The sequence below is a fragment of the Salmo trutta genome, chromosome 7, assembly GCF_901001165.1.
Source record: "Salmo trutta chromosome 7, fSalTru1.1, whole genome shotgun sequence".
NCBI classification, from domain to species: domain Eukaryota; kingdom Metazoa; phylum Chordata; class Actinopteri; order Salmoniformes; family Salmonidae; genus Salmo; species Salmo trutta.
The window spans coordinates 38,065,539-38,093,118 of NC_042963.1; the positions used below are offsets into that span (position 1 = coordinate 38,065,539).

Below are 27,580 nucleotides of genomic sequence, written 5' to 3' on the forward strand. Positions count from 1 at the left end.
AAAACCTGTGCCAGAGTGCTCAGGACCTCAGACTGGGTTCAACTTCCAACAGGACAACGATGCTAAGCACACAACCAAGACAACGCAGGAGTGGCTTCGGGACAAGTCTCTGAATGTCCTTGAGTGGCCCAGCCAGAGCCCGGACATGAACCTGATCTAACATCTCTGGAGAGACTTGAAAATAGCTGTGCAGCGACGCTCCCCATCCAACCTGACAGAGCTTGAGAGGATATGCAGAGAAGAATGGGAGAAACTCCCCAAATACAGTTGTGCCAAACTTGTAGAGTCATACCTAAGAAGACTTGGCTGTAATCGCTGCCAAAGTTGCTTCAACAAAGTACAGAGTATAGGGTCTGAATACTTATGTAAATGTGATATTTCCGGGGGGTTTTTATGTCTGTTTTCGCTTTGTCATTATGGGTGTAGATTGATGAGAAAAAAAACGAATACATTTTAGAATAAGGCTGTAATGTAACTTAATGTGTAAAAAGTCAAGGGGTCTGAATACTGTCCGAATGCACTGTATTGCACACTGACAATACTATACACTAACAATTACTGCAATATTACCTCCCATCCAAAGAATGGATGCCAATGATGATTATATCTGAAACATCATTGCAAAAGAGACTGACTGTGCACAGCTGTGAGTCTCCTCCTCTCTTTTGCACCAGACTGTCTGTTGTCTCTCTACGCCACATAAACAGTATCACATGCCAGGTGTGCTAGCTGTGTGTGTATTTTTGTGTGCATGTGGGTAAGTATACACATGGACATGGAACTATTAATATTTATATGTCCGTGCGGGAGTGCATGTGTATCAGTATTATCCTACCCTAGGCAATAGGCATTGCTTCATTCAGACCCTCAGGACCTGATTATCTGTGGAATGTGGAAGATGAAATATAACAATCCTCTGGCTGATCTGAACAGTCTCTGTCATCAACACATCCTGACCAAATCATACCGTGTTATGTTTACCTACTGTACACTATTACTCCCCCCCACCTAGCAGCTCCACCATTTCCACCCATTAACTACTATAGTACCTTGCTTACCTTACCTGCCTTGTTGAATTCATTCATCATCTTGCAAACTTAAACTCTTTTCACCCATCACCCCCCCCCCACAGACCAGTTTTAAGTATTTTCATTTAGTACTTAACTACAGGGGCGTCATGCACCCATTATTTTAAGAGGCACAAAGTACGTCAGGACGGAGGGGGGTGGGGGGATTCGGAGGTGGGCTGTCCCTCCTCCGGAAGTCGAAGAAATTACTATTTTTAACACCTGCCATCAAGAGCAATAATCATTATGCCTAATTCCATGTAAAAAAAAAAATATGTTTTTCTGTAAACAGTAGGTTAACTGTTCAATTGTAATTTTAATGAATGATGCATGTTGATTCTTTAAGAATTTTGTTATGCCTTTAGTACAACTGCCACTGGTATATACACTGTGTACAAAACATTACGAGCACCTTCCTTATATTGAGTTGCACCCCCTTTTGCCTTCTGAACAGCTTCAATTCAACAGGGCATGGACTCTATAAGATGTTGAAAGCGTTCCACAGGGATGCTGGCCCGTGTTGACTCATGCTTCCCACAGTTGTGTCAAGTTTGCTGGATGACCTTTGGGTGGTGGACCATTCTTGATACACATGGGAAACTGTTGAGCATGAAAACCCCAGCACCATTGCAGTTCTTGACACACTCGAACCGGTGTGCCTGGCACTTACTACCATACCCAGTTCAAAGGCACTTAAATATTTTATCTTGCCCATTCACCCTCTGAATGACACACACACACACACACACACACACACACACACACACACACACACACACACACACACACACACACACACACACACCTCTCAATTGTCTCAAGGCTTAAAAATCCTTCTGTGTCCACTTCATTTACACTGATTGGACTGGATTATTATTATTTTTATTTAACTAAGCAAGTCAGTTAAGAACAAATTCTTATTTTCAATGACGGCCTAGGAACAGTAGGTTAACTGCCTTGTTCAGGGGCAGAACGACAGATTTGTACTTTGTCAGCTCAGAGATTCGAACTTGCAACCTTTCGGTTACTGGCCCAACTCTCTAACCACTAGGCTACCTGCCGCCAACAAGTGACATCAATAAGGGATCATAGCTTTCACCTGGATTCACCTGGTCAGTCTGTCATGGAAAGAACAGGTGTTCCTAATGTTCTATACACTCAGTGTAGTATCATAACCCAAGAATGAAAGGATATTTTTTTTCTAGCAACCTTGCCAGCTAAGATGGATAGACAAGCTACTCTAACTTGATTGATAGCCTGAAATAGCTTGGTAGCTAGTTATGTGGTTCCCAACCTACACTATACAGTGCATTCGGAAAGCATTCAGACCCCTTGACTTTTTCAACATTTTATTACATTACAGCATTATAATGAAATTGATTAAATTACTTTTTTTCCTCATACCCCATAATGACAAAGCGAAAACAGGTTTTTAGAAAAGGTTTTTTACAAATGTTTGCAAATTTATTAAAAAGGAAAAAACTGAAATAGAGAGACTAAGTATTCAGACCCTTTACTCAGTACTTTGTTGAAGCACCTTTTGGCAGCGATAACAGCCTCAAGTCTTCTTGGGTATGACGCTACAAGTGTCATACTCATTCTTCTCTGCAGATCCTCTCAAGCTCTGTCAGGTTGGAGGGGAAGCGTTGCTGCATAGGGGCGGCAGGTAGCCTAGTGGTTAGAGCGATGGGCCAGTAACCGAAAGGTTGCTAAATCGAATCCCCGAGCTGACAAGGTAAAAATCTGTCGTTCTGCCCCTGAACAAGGCAGTTAACCCACTATACAGTCGTCATTGTAAATAAGAATTTGTTCTTAACTGACTTGCCTTGTTAAAAATATTTTTTTTAAATAGCATTTTTCAGGGAATGAGATGTTCGATCGGGTTCAAGTAAGGGCTCTGGCTGGGCCACTCAAGGACATTCAGAGACTTGTCCCGAAGCGTTGTCTTGGCTGTGTGCTTAGGGTTGTTGTCGTGTTAGAATGTGAATATTTGCCCCAGTCTGGGGTCCTGAGCGCTCTGGAGCAGGTGTTCATCAAGGATCTCTCTGTACTTTGCTCCGTTCATCTTTCCCTCGATCCTGACTAGTCTCTCAGTCCCTACCGCTGAAAAACATCCCCACATCATGATGCTGTCACCACGATGCTTCACTGTAGGGATGGTGCCAAGTTTCCTTCAGATGTGACGCTTGGCATTCAGGCCAAAGAATTCAATCTTGGTTTCATCAGACCAGAGAATCTTGTTTCTTATGGTCTGAGAGTCCTTTAGGTGCCTTTTGGCAAACTCCAAGCGGGCTGTCATGTGCCTTTTTCTGAGAAGTGGCTTCCGTCTGACCACTCTACCCCAAAGGCATGGTTGGTGGAGTGCTGCAGAGATGGTTGTCCTTCTGGAAGGTTCTCCCATCTTCACAGAGGAACTCTGGTGCTCTGTCAGAGTGACCATCTGGCTCTTGGTGACCTCCCTGACCAAGGCCCTTCTCCCCCAATTGCTCAGTTTGGCCGGGTGGCCAGCTCTAGGAAGTCTTGGTGGTTCCAAACGTCTTCCATTTTTAAGAATGATGGAGGCCACTTTGTTCTTGGGGACCTTCAATGCTGCATACATTTTTTTAGTACCCTTCCCCAGATCTTTGCCTCGAGACAATCCTGTCTCTACGGACAATTCATGCGACCTTATGGCTTGGTTTTTGCTCTGACATGCACTGTCAACTGTGGGACCTTATATAGACAGGTGTGTGCCTTTCCAAATCATGGTCAGGATAGGCCCCTTCGTTCCAGTGAAGGGAAATGTCAACGCTACAGCATACAATGACATTCTAGACAATTCTGTGCTTCCAACTTTGTGGCAACAGTTTGGGGAAGGCCCTTGTTTCAGCATGACAAGGACCCCGTGCACAAAGCGAGGTCCATACAGAAATGTTTTGTCGAGATCAGTGTGGAAGAACTTGACTGGCCTGCACAGAGCCCTCACCTCAACCCCATCGAAGATTAATTGGAACGCCGACTGTGAGCCAGGCCTAATCGCCCAACATCAGTGCCCGACCTCACGAATGATCTTGTGGCTGAATGGAAGCAAGTACCCACAGCAATGTTCCAACATCTAGTGGAAAGACTTCCCTGAAGAGTGGAGGCTGTTATAGCAGCACAGGGGGGACCAACTCCATATTAATACCCATGATTTTGGAATGAGATGTTTGACGAGCAGGTGTCCACATACAGAACCAGTCAAAAGTTTGGACACACCTACTCCAAGGTTTACTTCATTTTTCTACATTGTAGAATTATAGTCAAGACATCAACACTATGAAATAACACATGGAATCATGTAGTAACCAAAAAAGTGTTAAACACATCAAAATATATTTTATATTTGATTCTCAAAAAGTAGCCACCCTTTGTCTTGATGACAGCTGTGCACACTTTTGGCATTCTCTCAACCAGCTTCACCTGGAATGCTTTTCCAACAGCCTTGGAGTTCCCACAAGCTCCTTCACTCTGCGGTCCAACTCATCCCAAACCATCTCAATTGGTTTGAGGTCGGGTGATTGTGGAGGCCAGGTCATCTGATGCAGCACTCCATCACTCTCGGTCAAATAGCCCTTACACAGCCTGGAGGTGTGTTGGGTCATTGTCCTGTTGAAAGATAAATGATAGTCCCACTAAATGCAAACCAGATGGGATGGCGTGTCGCTGCAGAATGCTGTAGTAGCCATGCTGGTTAAGTGTGCCTTGAATTCTAAATAAATCACAGAACGTGTCACCAGCAATGCACCCCCATACCATCACACGTCCTCCTCCATGCTTCACAGTGGGAACCACACCTGCAGAGATCAACCGTTCACCTTCTTTGTCTCACAAAGACACGGCGGTTGGAACCAAAATTTCTCATTTGGACTCATCAGACCAAAGGACAGGTGTCCACCGGTCTAATGTCCATTGCTCGTGTTTCTTGGCCTAAGCAAGTCTCTTCTTCTTGGTGTCCTTTAGTAGTGGTTTCTTTGCAGCAATTATACCATGAAGGCCTGATTCATGCATTCTTCTCTGAACAGTTGATGTTGATATGTGTCTGTTACTTCAACTCTGAAGCATTTATTTGGGCTGCAATTTCTGAGGTTGGTAACTAATGAATTTATCCTCTGCAGCAGAGGTCACTCTGGGTCTTCCTTTCCTGTGGAGGTCCTCATGAGAGCCAGTGTCATCATAGCGCTTGATGGTTTTTGCGACTGCACTTGAAACTTTCAAAGTTTTTTACATTTTCCATATTTACTGACCTTTATGTCTTAAAGTAATGATGGACTGTCGTTTATCTTTGCTTATTTGAGCTGTTCTTGCCATAATATGGACTTGGTCTTTTACCAAATAGGGCTATGTTCTGTATACCACCCCTACCTGGTCACAACACAAATGATTAGCTCAAATGCATTAAGGAAAGAAATTCCACAAATTAACTTTTAACAAGGCACACCTGTTAATTGAAATGCATTCCAGGTGACTACCTGATGAAGCTGGTTGAGAGAATACATTTTGATTTGTTTAACACTTTTTTTGTTGACTACATGATTCCATATGTGTAATTTCATAGTTTTGATGTCTTCACTATTATTCTACAATGTAGAAAATAGTAAAACTACAGAAAAACCCTTGAATGAGTAGGTGTGTCCAAACTTTTGACTGGTACTGCACTTTTGGTCATGAGGTGTATCTAGCTAAAGCCAACTTCATAAAATTGCTAGGTGGCTAGTATTACAGAGAAACATTTATTTTATTTATTAATCAAGAAGGAATCTATAGGCTACATAGCTTGATCAAATGAATTTACTAACATATGTAGCTGACAGATCTTATTATTAATAATTATATAAAAATTAAGATAAAACGTGGGCTTAAAAATTCAGTTAAATTACCTCTGCCTACCTACTACATTACAAGCGTACTCTCACGAAATTCTTCTCCACCTGTATGTAAATAACTAGGGTCAGTTTTACTTTAATTATTTGTCTCTCAGATTTAGGGGCCTGTTCAGACAGAAAGTGTGTATCCCTAATAAACAGATTAGCCTAGTGCGTCTTTCTACAGAGTTCATATGACTGATGGTCTATCCACATTTATTTCACAGCTGTTTCTCTTTTTGTGCCGAGCAGAGCTGACTTGCCTGAAGAGTGGAAAAGGGTTGAACTTTTGATGGACCGCAGATGGATATGACAGAATGTGTAGATGCAGATGAATATGACAGAACGTGTAGATGCAGATGAATATGACAGAACGTGTAGATGCAGATGAATATGACAGAACGTGTAGATGCATATGACAGAACGTGTAGATGCAGATACATATGACAGAATGTGTAGATGCAGGTGAATATGACAGAATGTGTAGATGCAGGTGAATATGACAGAACGTGTAGATGCAGATGAATATGACAGAACGTGTAGATGCAGATGAACATGACAGAATGTGCAGATGCAGATGAATATGACAGAATGTGCAGATGAATATGACAGAACGTGTAGATGCAGATGAATATGACAGAACGTGTAGATGCAGATGAATATGACAGAACGTGTAGATGCAGATGAATATGACAGAACGTGTAGATGCAGGTGAATATGACAGAATGTGTAGATGTAGGTGAATATGACAGAACGTGTAGATGCAGATGAATATGACAGAACGTGTAGATGCAGATGAATATGACAGAATGTGTAGATGCAGATGAATATGACAGAATGTGTAGATGCAGATGAATATGACAGAATGTGTAGATGCAGATGAATATGACAGAATGTGTAGATGCAGATGAATATGACAGAACGTGTAGATGCAGATGAATATGACAGAATGTGTAGATGCAGATGAATATGAAAGAACGTGTAGATGCATATGACAGAATGTGTAGATGCAGGTGAATATGACAGAATGTGTAGATGCAGGTGAATATGACAGAACGTGTAGATGCAGATGCATATGACAGAACGTGTAGATGCAGATGCATATGACAGAACGTGTAGATGCAGGTGAATATGACAGAACGTGTAGATGCAGGTGAATATGACAGAACGTGTAGATTCAGATGAATATGACAGAATGTGTAGATGCAGATGAATATGACAGAACGTGTAGATGCAGGTGAATATGACAGAACGTGTAGATGCATATGACAGAACGTGTAGATGCATATGCATATGACAGTGTCTCCGTGGTCAGTGTGTTTATTTTCTCACAGAAGGGTCAGTTTCCCTGTGGTCAGTTTGTGTATAGTCTGTCTGTGATTACCGTTATTCAGACTCCGATCTATTGCCCTTCAGTCAGTCAATGTACGTTCACTCAGATGTCACTCACTCATCAAGACCACTCAGATCAAGGCTATTTATTGCCCTCTAAGTGGTCAGTGTGTATACGGACCCTTTGTCCAATCACATACACTCCCTGTCAGTGTGTGTTTATAGTCCCACAGTCCATTACAATAATTACAATACCACAGAGCAGTGGTCCTGGAGCAGATATTAGGGGTTAAGTGTCTTGATCAAGGGCACAATGTCAGTAGGTAGCACATGCGATATTGAAGCCAGGAAGCCTCCAGCTGCCGGCTTGTTCCCTGCAGAATTCCTCCGTCAGCCCTGGGATTTGAACCGGCAACTCCTTTTCAAGACTACCTTCGCCCCCAATCACCCTCTCTGTAGTTCCCTATGTTGTGTCCGTTTTGTGTCTCTCATCCGGCTAGTGTAGCCAGGGAGTCTTCCTTCTCATCTCATAGTTCCCATCGGCCCGGCTGGGACTGGCGTGTCCTGGTGAGCCGGCATCAGACATTGTGGTGAAACAGAAAAATCTGGCAAAATCTCCCGGAGCCTGACACAACCCACCAGGCTCCAGGGGGGTTAACACGACTCACAAAACACGTAACTGAGTCACCAACTTCAAAGCGAAGGTTGTGGTTTGGTGAGGGGGTGGAACAGGGCGGGTTGATACGGTAAGGGGGGCACAAACAGCATCTGTAATTGGGGTTTGAGGTTTGGGTTTTTTCTGCAGACAAGCAGATTCTGATTCATCCCCAAATTGGGAATGTCTGTTAAGCCTGCACCCAGCTGCTCTGCTCTACTCCACTACACTGGCATGGGAGTAAGTCAGACTGGTTAAAGCAGGAGACAAAGCACACATAGGAGTAAGTCAGACTGGTTAAAGCTGGAGACAAAGCACACATGCAAGAGGACATGTAGGTCATGCAAGGTGGAGAGAGAGACAGACCATGTTGTAGTGCTGTGTAAGGTAGTAATTGCAAGAGAGACGCATGGTTTTATTTAAACGCACACACACACCGAGTTCACTTAATATTTTCCTCCATCAATCTTGCTGGGTCAGGTGTGACAGTATGATTGAATGTTAGCTTTGCATGTCTGTTTAAATATTCCACAACTTATTATAGTAGGCCTACTGTATGTTATTCAATTAGGCCTAGACATCATAGCTCTTAACCTATAGCCCCAAGGCCCTAGTGTGTGTGTGTGTGTGTGTGTCAATGTAAATCTACAGGAATACTCCATACCATGTTGCAGCTGTACTATCCTGCTCTGTTATTAGTGAGTGTGTTAAAAGCCGAGCTTTGGCACAGCTTGGCTGTAGTTCAACACAACAGGGTTTAGGGGTTTCCCCTCTCTCTCTCCTTCTCTAGATGTTTCTCTCTTTCCCTCTCCTCTTTTTCTTTTTGTTCTTTTTCTATCTCTCTATTTCTGGTGGCAATGAGAGTGACATGTTCAGTGATCTGTGTCCCGGTGTGCTAGCCTGTGCTTGTTACACCCTGATAGCTGTGTCTAATGAAAGAATGTAAACACACATCAGATCGGGCAGAAATACTTCTGTCTGCTGTGTGTTGGTAATCGGCCTCTCTTCAGTGTAGCCAGTCAGTGAGTTAGAGAGCAGATCCTGGCAGTAAACTCTTGATTCAAAGCATTAGCTAGTTGGCAGAGGCAGCTAACACTGGCTGCATCTGAAATGGCATCCTGTTCTCTACATAGTGCACTACTTTTGACCAGAGCCCTATGGCAGTACACTATAAAGGTAATAATAGGGTGCCATTGTGGGCACTGTAATGCTAAGCAGATTTCTTCAAAACCATAGTGGCTGCTCTCTCTCATGAGGATGATGATGATGTGATATCATCGGAGAGAAAGCTAGGGGTTGTGTGTGTGTTAAAGTTTGAAGCCATGTTTGATGTACAAACAGACACATTGGCTGACCCTTGCACAAGCTCTCACCAGAGGCAATATTTTTCTTGCAGTTATATTAATCATAGTTTTGTGATTAATTAGACAAATCATAGTCTTGCCATTGTGCTAATAAATATTTGCTCCAATTGAGCATTTTTCCAATTCCATTTTATATTAATCATTTTCCCTCCCTCCCTCCCTCCCTCCCTCTCCTCCCCCTGGTCAGGTGCTGCGTGGGGCCCAGCTGATAGCGGTGTCATCAGCTGATGGGGGGGCCACAGCAGTGGAGGGCTCCCCCCTACAGGCCAGTGACATACAGGTGCAGTATGTCCAACTGGCCCAAGTCAACGACCACACCGCTACTGTACAGGTGAGGATCACAACCGGTCGTTGAGTCTGGCGGGCCTGACGGCAGCATTCCTGACTGTTTCTCTTTTGCATCTCAGCTACGGTTCCGACTTAATGTCTGCTCAAACTCCTGAGACACACCTGTGACATTTCCATTTCCACACATCCAGTAGAGTAGACGTCAAACATACTTGGTGTATAGAATTGTCTATTTTCTATGCTATTCTGTACGTACCTGGGAGACATATCTCCCCAGCCCAGGCCATATCTGTGAGCTCACCCAGAGAGGCTACATTTGTATTTATTAAGGATCCCCATTGCCTTGGCAGCAGCTACTCTTCCTGGGGTCCAGCAATATTAATGCAGCTATATACCATTTTTTTTAAATAACACATTAAGTTTACACTTTACAGAGCTGTACGGAGATTAGTCAGCCAGCCCAGTTGACTGTGAGCATTCCAAGGGAGTGAACACAGCTCCCTTGCGGTGAGGTGAAACAGGTCCTCAACACTAATCTACACCAATCGCACTACACAATGCATTTTGTTTTTTTAAACAAAGCATAATAAATAGCCTCTCTCACACTCTCTCTCTATCCATCCATCCCCCAGGAGATCATTGATCATTCCCGATGGTGCCATTATAGAGTATCAAAGGCAGGGCGGCGGGCGGTTTACACTGGTGTTCTCAGACATCAGGAGAGAGCGAGGGGCTGATGGAGCGACCACAGGTTCTGGGTCTGGAGGGGAGGGGGGTGGATTAGTGTAGGATATTGTGGAGGTGAGGGGGAAATGGATGGAAGGAGTAAGCGTTTGCAGATGTTAGGGGAGGTTAGTGGGTGGTTGATAGTTATGGGTTTTGTGTGTAGGGGGTGGTTCAGATGAGATGTGACAGAGAATTTGGTCAAGTGTTAGGGATGTTTGGGGGGTGGTTGAGGGGAGGGAGGCAGAAGTATAGAGGGTTGGGTTCTAAATATACCTGAGGACAGTTAAGAGCTCACACCAGGACATTCTGGGCTCTATTTAAACAAACCTAATGCATTAGCGTTATAGGTTTGGGGATGTGTCATATTTTTTCCTATTTTCTGAACCAGAATTATGGTCGCACTAGCTGGCACAAAAGGGCTGGGTTTTGATGAATAAACAAGTTGCGGGTGTGTCGAGGCTTGGCCCCTCACTGGCCAATCAGAACGTGTTCCATGGCTAAATACAGTGTATATATACAAAAGTATGTGGAGACCCATTCAAATAAGTAGATGCCACCTTTCCAACAAGTCACTTCGTTAAATGTCTGCCCTGCTAGAGCTGCACCAATGAACTGTGTTATTGTGAAGTGAAAACGTCTAGGAGCAACAACGGCTCAGCCGTGAAGTGGTAGGCCACACAAGCTCCCAGAACGGACGGGAGCACTGAGTGCTGAAGTGCGTAAAAATCATCTGACCTCGGTTGCAGCACTCACTACTGTATTCCAAACTGCCTCTGGAAGCAACGTCAGCACACAAACTGTTCGTCAGGAGCTTCATGAATTGGGTTTCCATTGCTGAGCAGCTGCACACAAGCCTAAGATCACCATGTGCAATGCCAAGTGCTGGAGGGATGTAAAGCTCGATGCCATTGGACTCTGGAGCAGTGGAAACGCATTCTCTGGAGTGATGAATCATGCTTCACCATCTGGCAGTCCGATGGACGCATTTGGGTTAGGAGGATGCCAGGAGAACGCTACTTGCCTGAATGCATAGTGCCAACTATAAAGTTTGGTGGAGGAGGAATAATAGTCTGGGGCTGTTTTTGATGCTTTGGGCTGAGCCCCTTAGTTCCAGTGAAGGACAGCATACAATCATATTCTAGACGATTCTGTGCTTCCAGGTTTGTGGCAATAGTTTGGGGAAGGCCCTTTCCTGTTTCAGCATGACAATGCCCTCGTGCACAAAGCGAGGTCCATACCGAAATGGTTTGTCGAGTTCGGTGTGGAAGAACAAAATATCAAGGAACCATCTAACATGTCGTATTTTCACTTCTCCAGAAATAGCAGACGAAAGTGCATTGCATTCGAGCCATGTACTTTCTTACCATAAACCCATGGACAGTGAATCTTTCTAATTAATTTGATTAAAAAACAAACAAACAAATCTATTTTTTAAACCAACAAATAATATTTCTAAATAGGATTTGGTCCGAAGCATGATATCATAATTCGCTTCTCGTTCCATGGCACTGTGTGCACACGTAGGCCTAAATGTCTTTATGCATAACATTCGTATGTCTATACAAAATATTAGACTTCTGTCAATTGTATTGTTGTCTATGTGCGAGACCGATTAAGAAAACAATCTGACGTTGATATGGCATTATAGGAGGACTGAATAGTTTGGAGGGGCACTCTTTGAAAATGGGGATGGATAGCCTACTTGAACAAGCGAAATGCAGGTATGTGAATTATGAATATTGAAAAAGCATGGAGAACAAACTATTTCAAAGCACACTCAGTAGACCATTTAAAAACCCTTTATTCATAGGCTACTTTTGGCTAATGGTCAGTATAAAAAGACTCAACTATGCAATGCTAAACCAGCCTTGATTAAGGGGAGTGTAGGCTATGCTTGGTTTTCAATAAAATTGAACTAAAAATGGGGAGAAGCCAATCGTGTTTTTATGTTTTTAAATATGAGATTTACCGGCACATCTCTCCTTCAATGGGCACTGCGAATCATGGCTGGATAGGGTGCACTTCCGTTGTCAAAATCCATGCCATTATCAACTGTGTTACCGTTAAGCCCTGGTTTATATGGGTCCTTTGCGCTTGTTTTTAAGGGCAATTGTCACTTTTGCGGTTGTTTTTAAGGACATGCCTCAAATATTGCCACCCCTCCCACCTGTCAGACAGGTAAATTGCCGAACCTGACGTCAGGGCTGGAAAAGGCCAGCCCGCCACTTTTTACCTGATCAAACTAACGTGTTTTTGACACTTGCGACTCCTTATCACCAGCCAAAAATAGAGTCGTCAGTCTCTCACTTCCTCTTTAAATGACACAAACATATACAGTGAGGGAAAAAAGTATTTGATCCCCTGCTGATTTTGTACGTTTGCCCACTGACAAAGAAATGATCAGTCTATAATTTTAATGGTAGGTTAATTTGAACAGTGAGAGACAGAATAACAACAAAAGAATCCAGAAAAACGCATGTCGAAAATGTTATAAATTGATTTGCATTTTAATGTATTTGACCCCTCTGCAAAACATGACTTAGTACTTGGTGGCAAAAACCCTTGTTGGCAATCACAGAGGTCAGACGTTTCTTTTAGTTGGCCACCAGCTTTGCCCACATCTCAGGAGGGATTTTGTCCCACTCCTCTTTGCAGATCTTCTCCAAGTCATTAAGGTTTCGAGGCTGACGTTTGGCAACTCGAACCTTCAGCTCCCTCCACAGATTTTCTATGGGATTAAGGTCTGGAGACTGGCTAGGCCACTCCACTTCTTCTTGAGCCACTCCTTTGTTGCCTTGGCCGTGTGTTTTGGGTCATTGTCATGCTGGAATACCCATCCACGACCCATTTTCAATTCCCTGGCTGAGGGAAGGAGGTTCTCACCCAAGATTTGATGGTACATGGCCCCGTCCATCGTCCCTTTGATGCGGTGAAGTTGTCCTGTCCCCTTAGCAGAAAAACACCCCCTTAGCATAATGTTTCCACCTCCGTGTTTGACGGTGGGGATGGTGTTCTTGGGGTCATAGGTAGCATTCCTCCTTCTCCAAACACGGCGAGTTGAGTTGATGCCAAAGAGCTCCATTTTGGTCTCATCTGACCACAACACTTTCACCCAGTTGTCCTCTGAATCATTCAGATGTTCATTGGCAAACTTCAGACAGGCATGTAGTATATGTGCTTTCTTGAGCAGGGGGACCTTGCGGGCGCTGCAGGATTTCAGTCCTTCATGGAATAGTGTGTTACCAATTGTTTTCTTGGTGACTATGGTCCCAGCTGCCTTGAGATCATTGACAAGATCCTCCCTTGTAGTTCTGGGCTGATTCCTCACCGTTCTCATGATCATTGCAACTCCACGAGGTGAGATCTTGCATGGAGCCCCAGGCCGAGGGAGATTGACAGTTCTACTGCACCTACTGTTGTCACCTTCTCACCAAGCTGGTTGGCGATGGTCTTATAGCCCATTCCAGCCTTGTGTAGGTCTACAATCTTGTCCCTGACATCCTTGGAGAGCTCTTTGGTCTTGGCCATGGTGGAGAGTTTGGAATCTGATTGATTGCTTCTGTGGACAGGTGTTTTTTATACAGGTAACAAGCTGAGATTAGGAGCACTCCCTTTAAGAGTGTGCTCCTAATCTCAGCTCGTTACCTGTATAAAAGACACCTGGGAGCCAGAAATCTTCCTGATTGAGAGGGGGTCAAATACTTATTTCCCTCATTAAAATGCAAATCAATTGATAACATTTTCGACATGCGTTTTTCTGGATTCTTTTGTTGTTATTCTGTCTCTCACTGTTCAAATAAACCTACCATTAAAATTATAGACTGATCATTTCTTTGTCAGTGGGCAAATGTACAAAATCAGCAGGGGATCAAATACTTTTTCCCTCACTGTATTGTGCAGTCTCCCAGTAAGACTGGCTATGCGGCGCGCTGCCATATTTCTTCTTATAATTACTGACATGTTGAAATCGAAATACCAGCGTAATACCTAGCAATTTCATCAAACTGCTTACAGGTACTCAATGCACAGCTATTCTCCCTATTGTAATGCTTTCACTCAAAGCTAATGCCCTTATCCTTTCAGTCCTACAGCTGGTGTTTAGTAAACAGTCATTTAACAATGTGAAATGCACAGACGCAGCGTCAGAAAGAGGAAAGTAATAATTACTAGATTAGCTTTGAATCCCTTGATGGTTGAGCTCGGAGACTGGGAGCCATGTGTTGAAAGCAGGAAGAGTGCACATGCACCCACAGCAGGCCCTCCTTTAAGTGGCCAGCTTGGCACGTCCAGAAACGAAGGAGATTCAGTTTTTTCCTCTGTTTTTCCAAAACCATGTTAAATGTCACATCCTCCATAATGCTCGGTTTGCTCACTTTTCACTGAAGTCGCATGTTTTTTTTTATAGGTATCGCTGATTCGTCTCATGCTTAGCAAAGGCATTGTTTTCATGCTGTGCAACATTATAAAAAATAGGACCCTAAAAAAAACTTTGGCTCTTTAAAATGTATTTGTTGTTATGCTGTTTGTAGAAATGCCAATCCTACCCAGAGTTGGAGTAATTTGAGTCTTGTTCATTTAGAGTGAGTGATTGTATACTTTCTGCTGGCTAAATGCAGGCATGTGCAGAGAGTATCGTGCCCCACCACCTATCACTCTTCTGGGCAACTATACTAAACAAAAATATAAACGCAACATGTAAAGTGTTGGTCCCATGTTTCATACAATTTCTATAAATGTTGTGCACAAATTTGTTCACATCCCTGTTAGTGAGCATTTCTCCTTTACCAAGATAATCCATCCACCTGACAGGTGGCATATCAAGAAGCTGATTAAACAGCATGCTCATTACACAAGTGCGCTTTGTGCTGGGGACAATAAAAGGCCACTCTAAAATGTGCAGTTTTGTCACACAACACAGTGCCACAGATTTCTCAAGTTTTGAGGGAGTGTGCAATTGGCATGCTGACTGTAGGAATGTCCACCAGAGCTGTTGCCAGATAATTGAATGTTAGTTTCTCTACCATAACCCGCCTCCAACATTGTTTTTAGAGAATTTGGTAGTACGTCCAACCGGCCTCACAACCGCAGACAACGTGTGACCAGCCCAAGACCTCCACATCCGGCTTCTTCACCTGCGGGATCGTCTGAGACCAGCTACCCGGACAGCTGATGAAACTGTGGGTTTGCACAACAAAATAATTTCTGTCAGAAACTGTCTCAGGGAAGCTCATCTGTGTGCTAGTCGTCCTCACCAGGTTCTTGACCTGAATGCAGTTCGACGTTGTAACTGACTTCAGTGTGCAAATGCTCACCTTCGATGGCCACTGACACGCTGGAGAAGTGTGCTCTTCACGGATGAATCCCGGTTTCAACCGTACCGGGCAGATGGTAGACAGCGTGTATGGCGTTGTGTGGGCGAGCGGTTTGCTGATGTCAACATTGTGAACAGAGTGCCGCATGGTGGCGGTGGGGATATGGTAATTTGAATGCACATAGATACTGTGACGATATCCTGGGGCCCATTGTTGTGCCATTCATCTGCCGCCATCACGTCATGTTTCAGCATGATAATGCACGGCCCCATGTCGCAAGGACATGTACACAATTCTTGGAGGCTGAAAATGTCCCAGTTCTTCCTGCATACTCACCAGACATGTCACCCATTGAGCACGTTTGGGATGCTCTGGACCGACGTGTACGACAACGTGTTCCATTTCAGGCCAATATCCAGCAACTTCGCACAGCAATTGAGGAAGTGGGACAACATTCCACAGGTCACAATCAACAGCCGGATCAACTCTATGCAAAGGAGATGTGTTGCGCTGCATGAGGAAAATGGTGGTTACACCAGATACTAACTGGTTTTTTGATCCGCACCCCTACCGTTTTTTTAAGGTATCTGTAATCAACAGATGCATATCCGTATGGAGTCATGGGAAATCCATAGATTAGGGCCTAATGAGTTTATTTCAATTGACTGATTTCCTTTATATGAACTGTAACTCAGTAAAATCTTTGAAATTGTTGTGTTTATATTTTTTGCTCAGTGTAGCTGTATGAGGTATGGCATCCTCGGTCGCCACTTGTGTCTCTTTCTGTCAGCTCTCTAATTTGTCCCACCGTACCCCTGTTCCTCTCTTGGAACAATGGACATCCTAAATTGATTAATTTCTCCCTCCCTGACCAGGCTGGGGTTTGTTTGTGATATTATATATATATATATATATATATATATATATATATATATATATATATATATATATATATATATATATATATATATATATATATATATATTATATATATAATATATATATAATATATATATATACAGTTGAAGTTTACATAAACCTTAGCCAAATACATTTAAACTCAGTTTTTCACAATTCTTGACATATAATCCTAGTAAAAATTCCCTGTCTTTGGTCAGTTAGGATCACCACTTTATTTTAAGAATGTGAAATGTCAGAATGATAGTAGAGAGAATTATTTATTTCAGCCTTTATTTCTATCATCACATTCCCAGAGGGTCAGAAGTTTACATACACTTAATTAGTATTTGATAGCATTGCTTTTAAATTGTTTAACTTGTGTCAAACGTTTCAGGTAGCCTTCCACAAGCTTCCCACAATAAGTTGGGTTAAATTTGGCTCATTCCTCCTGACAGAGCTGGTGTAACGGAGTCAGGTTTGTAGGCCTCCTTGCTCACACACACTTTTTCAGTTCATCCCACAAATGTTCTATAGGATTGAGGTCAGGGCTTTGAGATGGCTACTCCATTACCTTGACTTTGTTGTCCTTAAGCCATTTTGCCACAACTTTGGAAGTATGCTTGGGGTCATTGTCCATTTGGAAGACCCATCTGCGACCAAGCTTTAACTTCCTGACTGATGTCTTGAGATGTTGCTTCAATATATCCACATAATTTTCCATCCTCATGACGCCATCTATTTTGTGAAGTGCACCAGTCCCTCCTGCAGCAAAGCACCCCCACAACATGAGGCTGCCACCCCCGTGGTTCATGGTTGGGATGGTGTTCTTCGGCTTGCAAGCATCTCCCTTTTTCCTCCAAACACAACGACGGTCATTATGGCTAAACAGTTCTATTTTTGTTTCATCAGACCAGAGGACATTTCTCCAAAAAGTACGATCTTTGTCCCCATGTGCAGTTGCAAACCGTAGTCTGACTTTTTTATGGCGGTTTTGGAGCAGTGGCTTCTTCCTTGCTGAGCGGCCTTTCAGGTTATGTCGATTTAGGACTCGGTTTATTGTGGATATAGATATTTTTGTACCTGTTTCCTCCGGCATCTTCACAGGGTCCTTTGCTGTTGTTCTGGGATTGATTTGCACTTTTTGCACCAAAGTACATTCATCTCTAGGAGACAGAACGCATCTCCTTCCTGAGCGGTATGACGGCTGCGTGGTCCCATGGTGTTTATACTTGCGTACTATTGTTTGTACAGATGAACGTGGTACCTTCAGGCGTTTGGAAAATGCTCCCAAGGATGAACCAGACTTGTGGAGGTCAACAATTGTTTTTCTGAGGTCTTGGCTGATTTCTTTTGATTTTCCCATGATGTCAAGCAAAGAGGCACTGAGTTTGACAGTAGGCCTTGAAATACATCCACAGGTACACCTCCAATTGACTCAAATGGTGTCAATTAGCCTATCAGAAGCTTCTAAAGCCATGACATCATTGTCTGGAATTTTCCAAGCTGTTTAAAGGCACAGTCAACTTAGTGTATGTAAACTTCTGAACCACTAGAATTGTGATACAGTAAATTATAAGTGAAATAATCTGTCTGTAAAAAATGGTTAGAAAAATTACTTGTCATGCACAAAGTAGGTTTCCTATCCAACTTGCTAAAACTATAGTTTGTTAACAAGAAATTTGTGGAATGGTTGAAAAACAATTTAATGACTAAGTGCAGGTAAACTTCCGACTTCAACTGTATATAAACTCAGCAAAAAAAGAAACGTCCCTTTTTCAGGACCCTGTCTAAAAAGATCATTCGTAAAAATCCAAATAACTTCACAGATCTTCATTGTAAAGGGTTTAAACACTATTTCCCATGCTTGTTCAATGAACCATAAACAATTAATGGACATGCACCTGTCGAACTGTCGTTAAGACACTAACAGCTTACAGACGGTAGTCAATTAAGGTCACAGTTATGAAAACTTAGGACACTAAAGAGGCCTTTCTACTGACTCTGAGAAACACCAAAAGAAAGATGCCCAGGGTCCCTGCTCATCTGCGTGAACGTGCCTTAGGCATGCTGCAAGAAGGCATGAGGACTGCAGATGTGGCCTGGGCAATAAATTGCAATGTCCGTACTGTGAGACGCCTAAGCCGGCGCTACAGGGAGACACGACGGGCAGCTGATCGTCCTCGCAGGGGTAGACCACGTGTAACAACACCTGCACAGGATCGGTATATCCAAACATCACACCTGCGGGACAGGTACAGGATGATGATAACAACAACTGCCCGAGTTACACCAGGAACGCACAATCCCTCCATCAGTGCTGAGAGAGGCTGGACTGAGGGCTTGTAGGCCTGTTGTAAGGCAGGTCCTCACCAGACATCACCGGCAACAACGTCGCCTATGGGCACAAACCCACCGACCAGACAGGACTGGCAAAAAGTGCTCTTCACTGACAAGTCACGGTTTTGTCTCACCAGGGGTGATGGTCGGATTCGCGTTTATCGTCGAAGTTATGAGCGTTACACCGAGGCCTGTACTCTGGAGCGGGATCGATTTGGATGTGGAGTGTGCGTCATGGTCTGGGGCGGTGTGTCACAGCATCATCGGACTGAGCTTGTTGTCATTGCAGGCTATCTCAATGCTGTGCGTTACAGGGACGACATCCTCCTCCCTCATGTTGTACCCTTCCTGCAGGCTCATCCTGACATGAACCTCCAGCATGACAATGCCACCAGCCATACTGCTCGTTCTGTGCATGATTTCCTGCAAGACAGGAATGTCAGTGTCCTGCCATGGCCAGCGAAGAGCCCGCATCTCAATCCCATCTCAAGCACGTCTGGGACCTGTTGGTTCGGAGGGTGAGGGCTTGGGCCATTCCCCCAGAATGTCTGGGAACTTGCAGGTGCCTTGGTGGAAGAGTGGGGTAACATCTCACAGCAAGAACTGGCAAATCTGGTGCAGTCCATGAGGAGGAGTTGCACTGCAGTACACCAGATATTGACTGTTACTTTTGATTTTGACCCCCCTTTGTTCAGGGACACATTATTCCATTTCTGTTAGTCACATGTCTGTGGAACTTGTTCAGTTTATGTCTCAGTTGTTGAATCTTGTTATGTTCATACAAATATTTACACATGTTAAGTTTGCTGAAAATAAACACCGTTGACAGTGAGAGGATGTTTCTTTTTCTGCTGAGTTTATATATACACTACCGTTCAAACGTTTGGGGTCACTTAGAAATGTCCTTGTTTTAGAAAGACAACCACATTTTTTGTTCATTAAAATAACATCAAATTGATCAGAAATACAGTGTAGACATTGTTAAGGTTGCAAATGACTATTGTAGCTGGAAACGGCAGATTTTTAATGGAAGATCTACAGTTGAAGTCTGAAGTTTACATACACTTAGGTTGGAGTCATTAAAACTCGTTTTTCAACCTCTCCACAAATTTCTTGTTAACAAACTATATTTTTGGCAAGTCGGTTAGGATATCTACTTTGTGCATGACACAAGTCATTTTTCCAACAATTGTTTACAAACAGATTATTTCACTGTATCACAATTCCAGTGGGTCAGAAGTTTACATACACTAAGTTGACTGTGCCTTTACAGAGCTTTAAACAGCTTGGAAGCTTTAGAAGCTTCTGATAGGCTAATTGACATAATTTGAGTCAATTGGAAGTGTACCTGTGGATGTATTTCAAGGCCTACCTTCAAACTCAGTGCCTCTTTGCTTGACATCATGGGAAAATCAGCCAAGACCTCAGGAAAAACATTGTAGACCTCCACAAGTCTGGTTCATCCTTGGGAGCAATTTCCAAATGCCTGAAGGTACCACGTTCATCTGTACAAACAATAGTACGCAAGTATAAACACCATGGGACCATGGAGACATCTTACTGCCAGTTTGCGCTGTTCTGTGAAGGGAGTAGTACCCAGCGTTGTACGAGATATTCATTTTCTGTGTAATTTTTCGCATGGAATAGCCTTCATTTCTCAGAACAAGAATAGACTGATGAGTTTCAGAAGAAAGGTCTTTGTTTCTGGCCATTTTGAGCCTGTAATCGAACCCACAAATGCTGATGCTTCAGATACTCAACTAGTCTAAAGAATGCCGGTTTTATTGCTTCTTTAGTTAGAACAACAGTTTTCAGCTGTGCTAACATAATTGCAAAAGGGTTTTCTAATGATCAATTAGCCTTTTAAAATGATCAACTTGGATTAGCTAACACAACGTGCCATTGGAACACAGGAGTGGTTACTGATAATGGGCCTCTGTTCGCCTATGTAGATATTCCATTAAAAGAAATCTGCTGTTTCCAGCTACAATAGTAATTTAAAACCTGAACAATGTCTACACTGTATTTCTGATCAATTTGATGTTATTTTAATGGACAAGAAATATGCTTTTCTTTCAAAAACAAGAACATTTCTAAATGACCCCAAACTTTTGAACGGTAGTGTGTATATATATTTAAGCAATAAGGCGGTGTGGTATATGGCCAATATACGATGGCTAAGGACTGTTCTTAAGCATGACGCAATGCGGAGTGCCTGGATACAGCCCTTAGCCGTGGTATATTGGCCATATGCCACAAACCCCCGAGGTGCCTTTTTGCTATTATAAACTGGTTACCAACGTATGTAGAGCAGTAAAAATAAATGTTTTGTCATACCTCTGTTATACAGTCTGATATACCACAGCTGTCAGCCAATCAGAATTCAGGGCTCGAACCACAGAGTTTATAAATATATATACACGCCATAGGTATGTATACATGATTGCCACCCCAGCTGCACTCTGGTTCCATTTCACCTTTCTATTTTTCTCTCTCTCTCTGCAGGAATCAGACTGTTGTTTGTGCACACTTTGTGAATGGGCTCTTAAAGAGCTTCACTATTTATTCTAACGGTTGATTGTACACTGACAGCTTGATAGAAATCAACAAAGTTGACTGGGCCCTGATCAATCTCCAATTTCCTTCTCCCAAGAGATGAAATGAAGCATCTTGTGTTCAACAAGGGCATATGGACCAGGAAGGGGAGAGAATACAACTGTTGAACAGCCCACATGCTGTTCTGTTAGGCTACTCAAAGTGAGACAACTCTAATCCATTGTCTTTTAACAAAGTCCCACTCCTTATTTCTGAATTCAAAACTGTGGCCACCAAAATGCTACTTGGTTTTGCTATAAAGCTGAGGGTTTGAGATTGTAGAAATGTAGGCTAACAACTCTCAAATTCATAGATGGAGATGAATAGTAAAAAAATAAAAATAAAGGCTGCAAATATCACAGAGTGGGCCTTTAAACATTGAGCAAATCAAATACACAGTAGGCTTGTGAGGAGATGTACACTATCAGTCAGGTAAAGTGCAAGGTCGCCCCTGAAATGACCAGTACTTACCGATGGGTTGCCACCTTTCCAGTTCAAAGGTCAGGGAAAGGTCACAACCGCTTTTTCCCCTCTCCCTAAAAAGTGTTGAACACGAGCGATTCGCTCTAATCTGTTTTCCCGAACATATGGGAGCATTTATAACTACGAGCTCTTGATGAATTGCTTTAGCTTTTCCTTTATTTATCTAAAAAAAAATCCCCCACTCTCTTTATTCAATAGTTTCCATTACACAAGCTATATCAAATAAAGTAAAAAAACAGACTCAAATAAGATAATAGTTCAGAATAGGAAGGCCTGTTGTTTGCCCTGGTTTGGCGGCGCCTCTTGACAGATCGGTGTTTAACATTTCTGACATTAGCCTTGTGATGGTTCAGACACGGGTCAAGTCTATGGCTGGCCCTACTACAACCCAACAGGGTCTGGTCCCGGGCGGGATTCTCATACAGTGCCAGAGGCATCTGTTATATGCCAGATGAAAAACAATTGGCTATCATATGGAGAGAGGAATAGGAAAGGTTTTAGTTGGACACCTGGGTCGTATTCATTATGCACCAAACGGTAGAAAGCTGACTGAAACAAGGAGGTACTACCTGTGCTTGCTCAATTACAACCGCTTCTTTTCGTTTTCAGCTGAAAAAACTGCTATGGTGTGATCTAATGAATACGATCCTGTTTGTGTGATATGTTAAAACTTATTAGGTGTGTTTGGTTGGATGCTGTAGCTAGATGTTTCTGTTGCAGGGCCAATTTCATGGCTGTTACTGATGTCAAGAGAGTTTGTTTTAATCTAGTGAAACCCCTTCAGTGTGGATAGAATACTGTTGTCCAGATCAGACACCAGATGGTATCCACTCACCTTTGTCTTGTGTTGGCTAGTCTGGTGCACCAGACACTTCACCTGTGCGCACTAGCCTGTGTGAGCACACGCTGTGCTGTTTTGAGTGGAGGATTAAAAGATGCAGGTGTGCTGTTGGGGAGAACTTTGGCATCTCGGCTTGGAAGGAATGACTCACCAGACCAGACGTGGTCCTCTCTTTCTCTCCTAGCACAGTGACTCATCCTTGACTATTCTCATCTTTTACTGGGGGTTACCCATTCCACATCTCCATGCCTCTCTGATCTGAGGTTGGCCCAGGAGATAACATGTCTGCTTTTTATTTATAACTTTTCTCTCTTTCTCCTTCTATTTTTCTCCGCTTCCTCCGCTCTCCTCCACTGACTCTCTCTTCTCTGACTTCCTATCTTTCTCACTGTCTCTCTTTCATCCCCTCTCTCCCTCCCGTCTCTTTCCCCACATCCACTAATGCATTTCTCCTACTCCTCTTCCTCCCTTGTTTCTTCCCCAATCATCTCCTCAATCCCCCTTTCCCCTCCCAGGCGGCTGAGCTGGCCCCAGCAATGCAGGGTGAGATGGAGGTGAAGGAGGGATCCCTCCATCTGCCAGCGGGGGAGAACGGGGAGGTGGTGCAGATCGTCACCTCTGTGGGGACATAAGGGCCACCGAGGGCCTTGAGAGAGAGAGATGGCCAGCACCCTACGACAGAGTTACAGAGGTGTAGGTGGAAGGGATGGAGAAGTGGAGGTAGTCCATAGACAGACCCTTAAATATACAATTAAATAAATAAGAGAAAGTTAGAAAATGTCAAAAGAACAACAGAAGAGATCAAGAGAAGTGGTTTTGTTATTTTATATTGACTTGGTCCAGCAACCACTTGTTCATTGTCAACCAACAGTATGGAAATGTCCATAGAGCACACAGGCTTTCATAGCTTCTATCAAGAACTAGTTAACTCACATTGTCGTCATCAAAAGAGGACCAGAAGACCTGGCCTGGGCACAGTGCAGGGGATTAAACCCTACCCATAAAGGATGCTGCTCAGGCAGACCATCACTACCTACACCTCAGCATCAGCGTGAAATGTTTACATCAACTCTGGAAAAGCATGGAGCTATTAGAAGTTAAGCCGCTCAGCTCAATATCCCTCTCTTGAGGGGTTAGAGTAGGCTAGGCTAACCCCCTGGACCTGTACTTCACACAACCAATACTGTACTGTTCTCCTCTCTAGCATCCTGCAATCGTGTCATGCTGGACTGCTGTGGAAAGTAATACAAGTCTAACGGTACTTACTAATGGTTGAGTTTTCTTTGGCTTTTTTTCTTTCTCTCTGTTTGTACATCATTTCTGGGATGGACCCTTACTTTCTTTGCCATTTTTTCCTAGCTTTATTTCATATTGGTTAACCCACATAGCTTTTGTTTGTTTGTTCCATGTACATAATTGTACCACGTCTAAATGTTTGCGGAGCTTTGGTTGGAGGTAGACAACCACGAAATAGCAAAGATGATGTTCATGATAATACATGACAATGAGTTACATGTAGAGTAGCCAACATATTTTTTTTGTTTTTCCTGCTGTATTTCTGTGAAGGATACATTCGTGTGAATAAAATGTTTTGTGGTTGCCACAAATGTGTGTTTTGCTCTTGCATTTCAATGGTATTTTCATCTCCTCTCCATAGACAGTGGTCGACAAACTCCAAAACAAGCTCCAAAATGTTCAAGATGTTGACTTTGACATGTATTTTTAAATATCCTTCTGTGGAGATGTTGAGAGAGTAAGGGGGTCACATGTTATTACATTAGCTTCACATGAAAATGTGTTTTCAGAACACTTCACATGTGATCATGTGAAATTCATGTGGTTTTTTTCATAAGGGGAGTGTTATTTAATGCACTTGGGTGTTTGGGTCTATGGTGTGTGATGGTATGCTATTGCTGTGCTATTTTAGAGCTAGTCTGTGTTATGCCATTTCAATTTGCGATTGAGTTCAATAATGTTGTGCAATACTGTTTTAACAGTGTTCAATGTGCTCAAAAGGCCCATCCTCTTTAAGAGGGAAGACAAACCATCACAAATGACGGCTGTGTGCAAGCGGGTAGCCGTCCTATCGCCTCTGACCACAGAACATCAGCCATTATTTTCTATGAATTACCTAAAAATTCTACATTTTGAATGTCCAGTGTTTGTCGACACTCAGCAGGTGATCTACTGCACATGGCCGATGCTCGTGTTGGTCTGTCTTCCATCTAATGCAATGCAGGTAAACAAACAGTATCAATGTATTGTAACGCTACAAAGAACCATGATACACTGATAAAGATTGATAGCGTTAGACATGCTCAGGGTGGAATATACCTGGGGCGGCAGGTAGCCGAGTGGTAGAGCGTCGGGCTAGTTAGCGAAAGGTCGCTGGTTTGAATTCCCGAGCCGACTAGGTGAAAACTCTGTCGTGCCCTTAATTGCTCCTGTATGTTGCTCTGGATAAGAGTGTGCTAAATTACTAAAATGTACACATTCAGTGCATTAACATTACTGGATGGCTTATGTTATCTGATGTAAGTTTCCACACTTTGTCAGCTCAAATAGATTAATTCTACTGATAATGTATTCACTAATTTCCTACCTTCAAAGCATTCACTTTCTCTGTGAGTGCATGCACACAGCATTTATGTGTCAGGAACGATTCTGTTCCAGTGATGAATATCTAAGAGGAGATAAATGGAGCTCTTCGGAAAACATTTTCGTGCTTCAGGGAGATTTCCCACGCACTGTGTGATGTAATGGTGTATTTTGGAGCGACAGCAAAAACCAGTCGTACTCGGAGAGCAGAACTTGATAAAAACATCTCTCCACTGTTTCCTTTTATTTTCTCTGTGTCTGGCTGCCTCCACTCTGCCTCTTCTCTGTTTTCAATCCCACTTGGTTTCTCTTTTTGTCTCACTCTTTTTCCTCTTTATCTCTGACTGTCACATTATTTGACACTGTGGAGCAGTAAGTCTTGGCATGGACAGCCCCTGCCTCCCCCTGGTCTGCTCTTCCCCCCTTCCTCCATCCCTGTAAATCCAAGGGGGACTTGGCCGTCCTCTTTCCTGAAGCTGAGGAAACAGCCTTGGATGTAACGGCTTGGACCCTTCACTTTTTATAACCCTGGGCCCTGGCCAGGGGACTGGAGTGGTTGCCACGGCAACGACATGGGCCTTCTGGGCGCCGCCACAGTAATCTGCTGAAAAACAGCGATGAATGATGGAGGGATGGGGTGGCTGAGTTTAAAGGAGGGAGAAATGGGCAGAGACCAGAATAATAGAGGGTGAAATGACTCCCTTCTCTCAACACCTACCTACATGTTCCCATGTTCTTTTGATGGCAGGCCCATCCAGCCTGATCGTAGATCGGTATGTGCTTAGCCAACTCCTTGTTGTATGTACGGCATGACAATGGCCGTCAGGGGAGTTGGCTGAAGCACATTCTGGGACCAGGCTACCAGGGAACTATCCACTTCTATGCCTTGGAAATCTCCCCCCTAGTGAAGGTTTACAATAAGGATTATCCTGAGATACGTAAAATGCGGAGAACATAGTTTGGACTGAAATGATAATAAAAATAAAAGCCAAACATGAAGGGTTTCCAGGGAAATAAATCAGCACTTGTTATAATCTTGTAAAAACAAAGCCCCCCCGAGCCAGGATGTCTCTGACGGCTGGCTCACACTCAGCTGAAACACCAGGGCAGAGGAGTCACTGTTTATGGCTAACACATTTCCTCACCACCCCTTTTACATCTCCCAGGCTCTGAAATACTGTATACCTGTAGAATGAATGTCTTATGTAAGGGGATTTTGTGAATATTGTTTGTATGTTAACTAGGGAATGAGTAAATGTGAGTGTTTTCATGGTGTTTGTGTTTACGCTGGTTTGATTAGAGAATTGGGTGATTGAGTGCCTGGAAATGTCATATGTTGTGTGGAGTTGTCCAGGGACATGACCAGTACATTGATCATCCAGAAATAGAGATCATTGAGAGTCTGAGGAACTCCAGCTCCCATTATTTATCCAACTGACTGCAGGCTGGAGAGTGAAGACCAACAACAGGACTGCACTGAGGCAATAAGACGTACCAGCTGCAGGTTAACTATCAAGAAACCTGCCGTTCTAATGGGAATAATCAAGTGTGTTAAGTTCTCTTTCCTATAAATTCTCTTTCCCTTGAAGTAATTGCCAATATAACATGATGGGTGAAAACTGTGATTAAAGTTGAACCATTGCTTACACCTATTCAATTGTGTTGCATCAGTGAAGTGAAGGAGGAAATATGCATATTGAGTATTTGAGTAAGCCAGGCCAAACCCACTGGGCACACCACGTATTTTCAACATGGTTAACTTGGTAATATTTGGTTGAGACGGTGATCAGAGATTACAACCTATATTCACCCACGCAAAAAGACAGTCAAGAGTTAGTTGAATTTCCAATGTGTTATCACTATGCTTACAACCATTTATTAAAAGGACAACCAAATGGAAAAACATTGTCAGATTTTTGGTTTAGTTTTCACCCAAATGTCTATCAATGCGCTTTCAACCATTTAAAAGCACAGCAAAGTTTAAATGGGAATACAATGCCAGATATTTTGTTTATTTATACAACAGATTAATGTGGTATCACTGTGCTTCATCTAATAGCAGAACCGAATGAGCTGGATTGCAGTTGAGATTACATGAAAAAAATACATGGTGCAAGTGATTAATGCCATTCAAGATTATTTATTTTTTATCACATCTGCCCAGACCGACTAGTCTCCACCCCTAACTCCAGCCCCATT

The 27,580-nt window shown here is 43.1% G+C and overlaps 1 protein-coding gene and 1 long non-coding RNA gene across 7 annotated transcripts in view; both read left to right on the forward strand.

Annotated features, from left to right (window-relative positions):
• The window catches only part of banp (BTG3 associated nuclear protein), a 91,179-nt gene extending 64,147 nt beyond the window's left edge, over positions 1–27,032 (forward strand). For all 6 annotated transcript variants that reach the window (XM_029758782.1, XM_029758777.1, XM_029758778.1 and 3 more), the window contains 2 exons: positions 9,489–9,632; positions 23,299–27,032. In XM_029758782.1, coding sequence (XP_029614642.1) covers positions 9,489–9,632; positions 23,299–23,415 — 261 coding nt within the window. In that variant the 3' untranslated portion in view covers positions 23,416–27,032. The remainder of the gene's footprint in view (positions 1–9,488; positions 9,633–23,298) is intronic.
• On the forward strand, positions 6,107–6,900 carry LOC115197356 (uncharacterized). Its single transcript, XR_003879004.1, has 2 exons — positions 6,107–6,415; positions 6,550–6,900. It is a non-coding gene; the product is annotated as an uncharacterized LOC115197356 (long non-coding RNA).
• Positions 27,033–27,580: the final 548 nt, after the last annotated feature.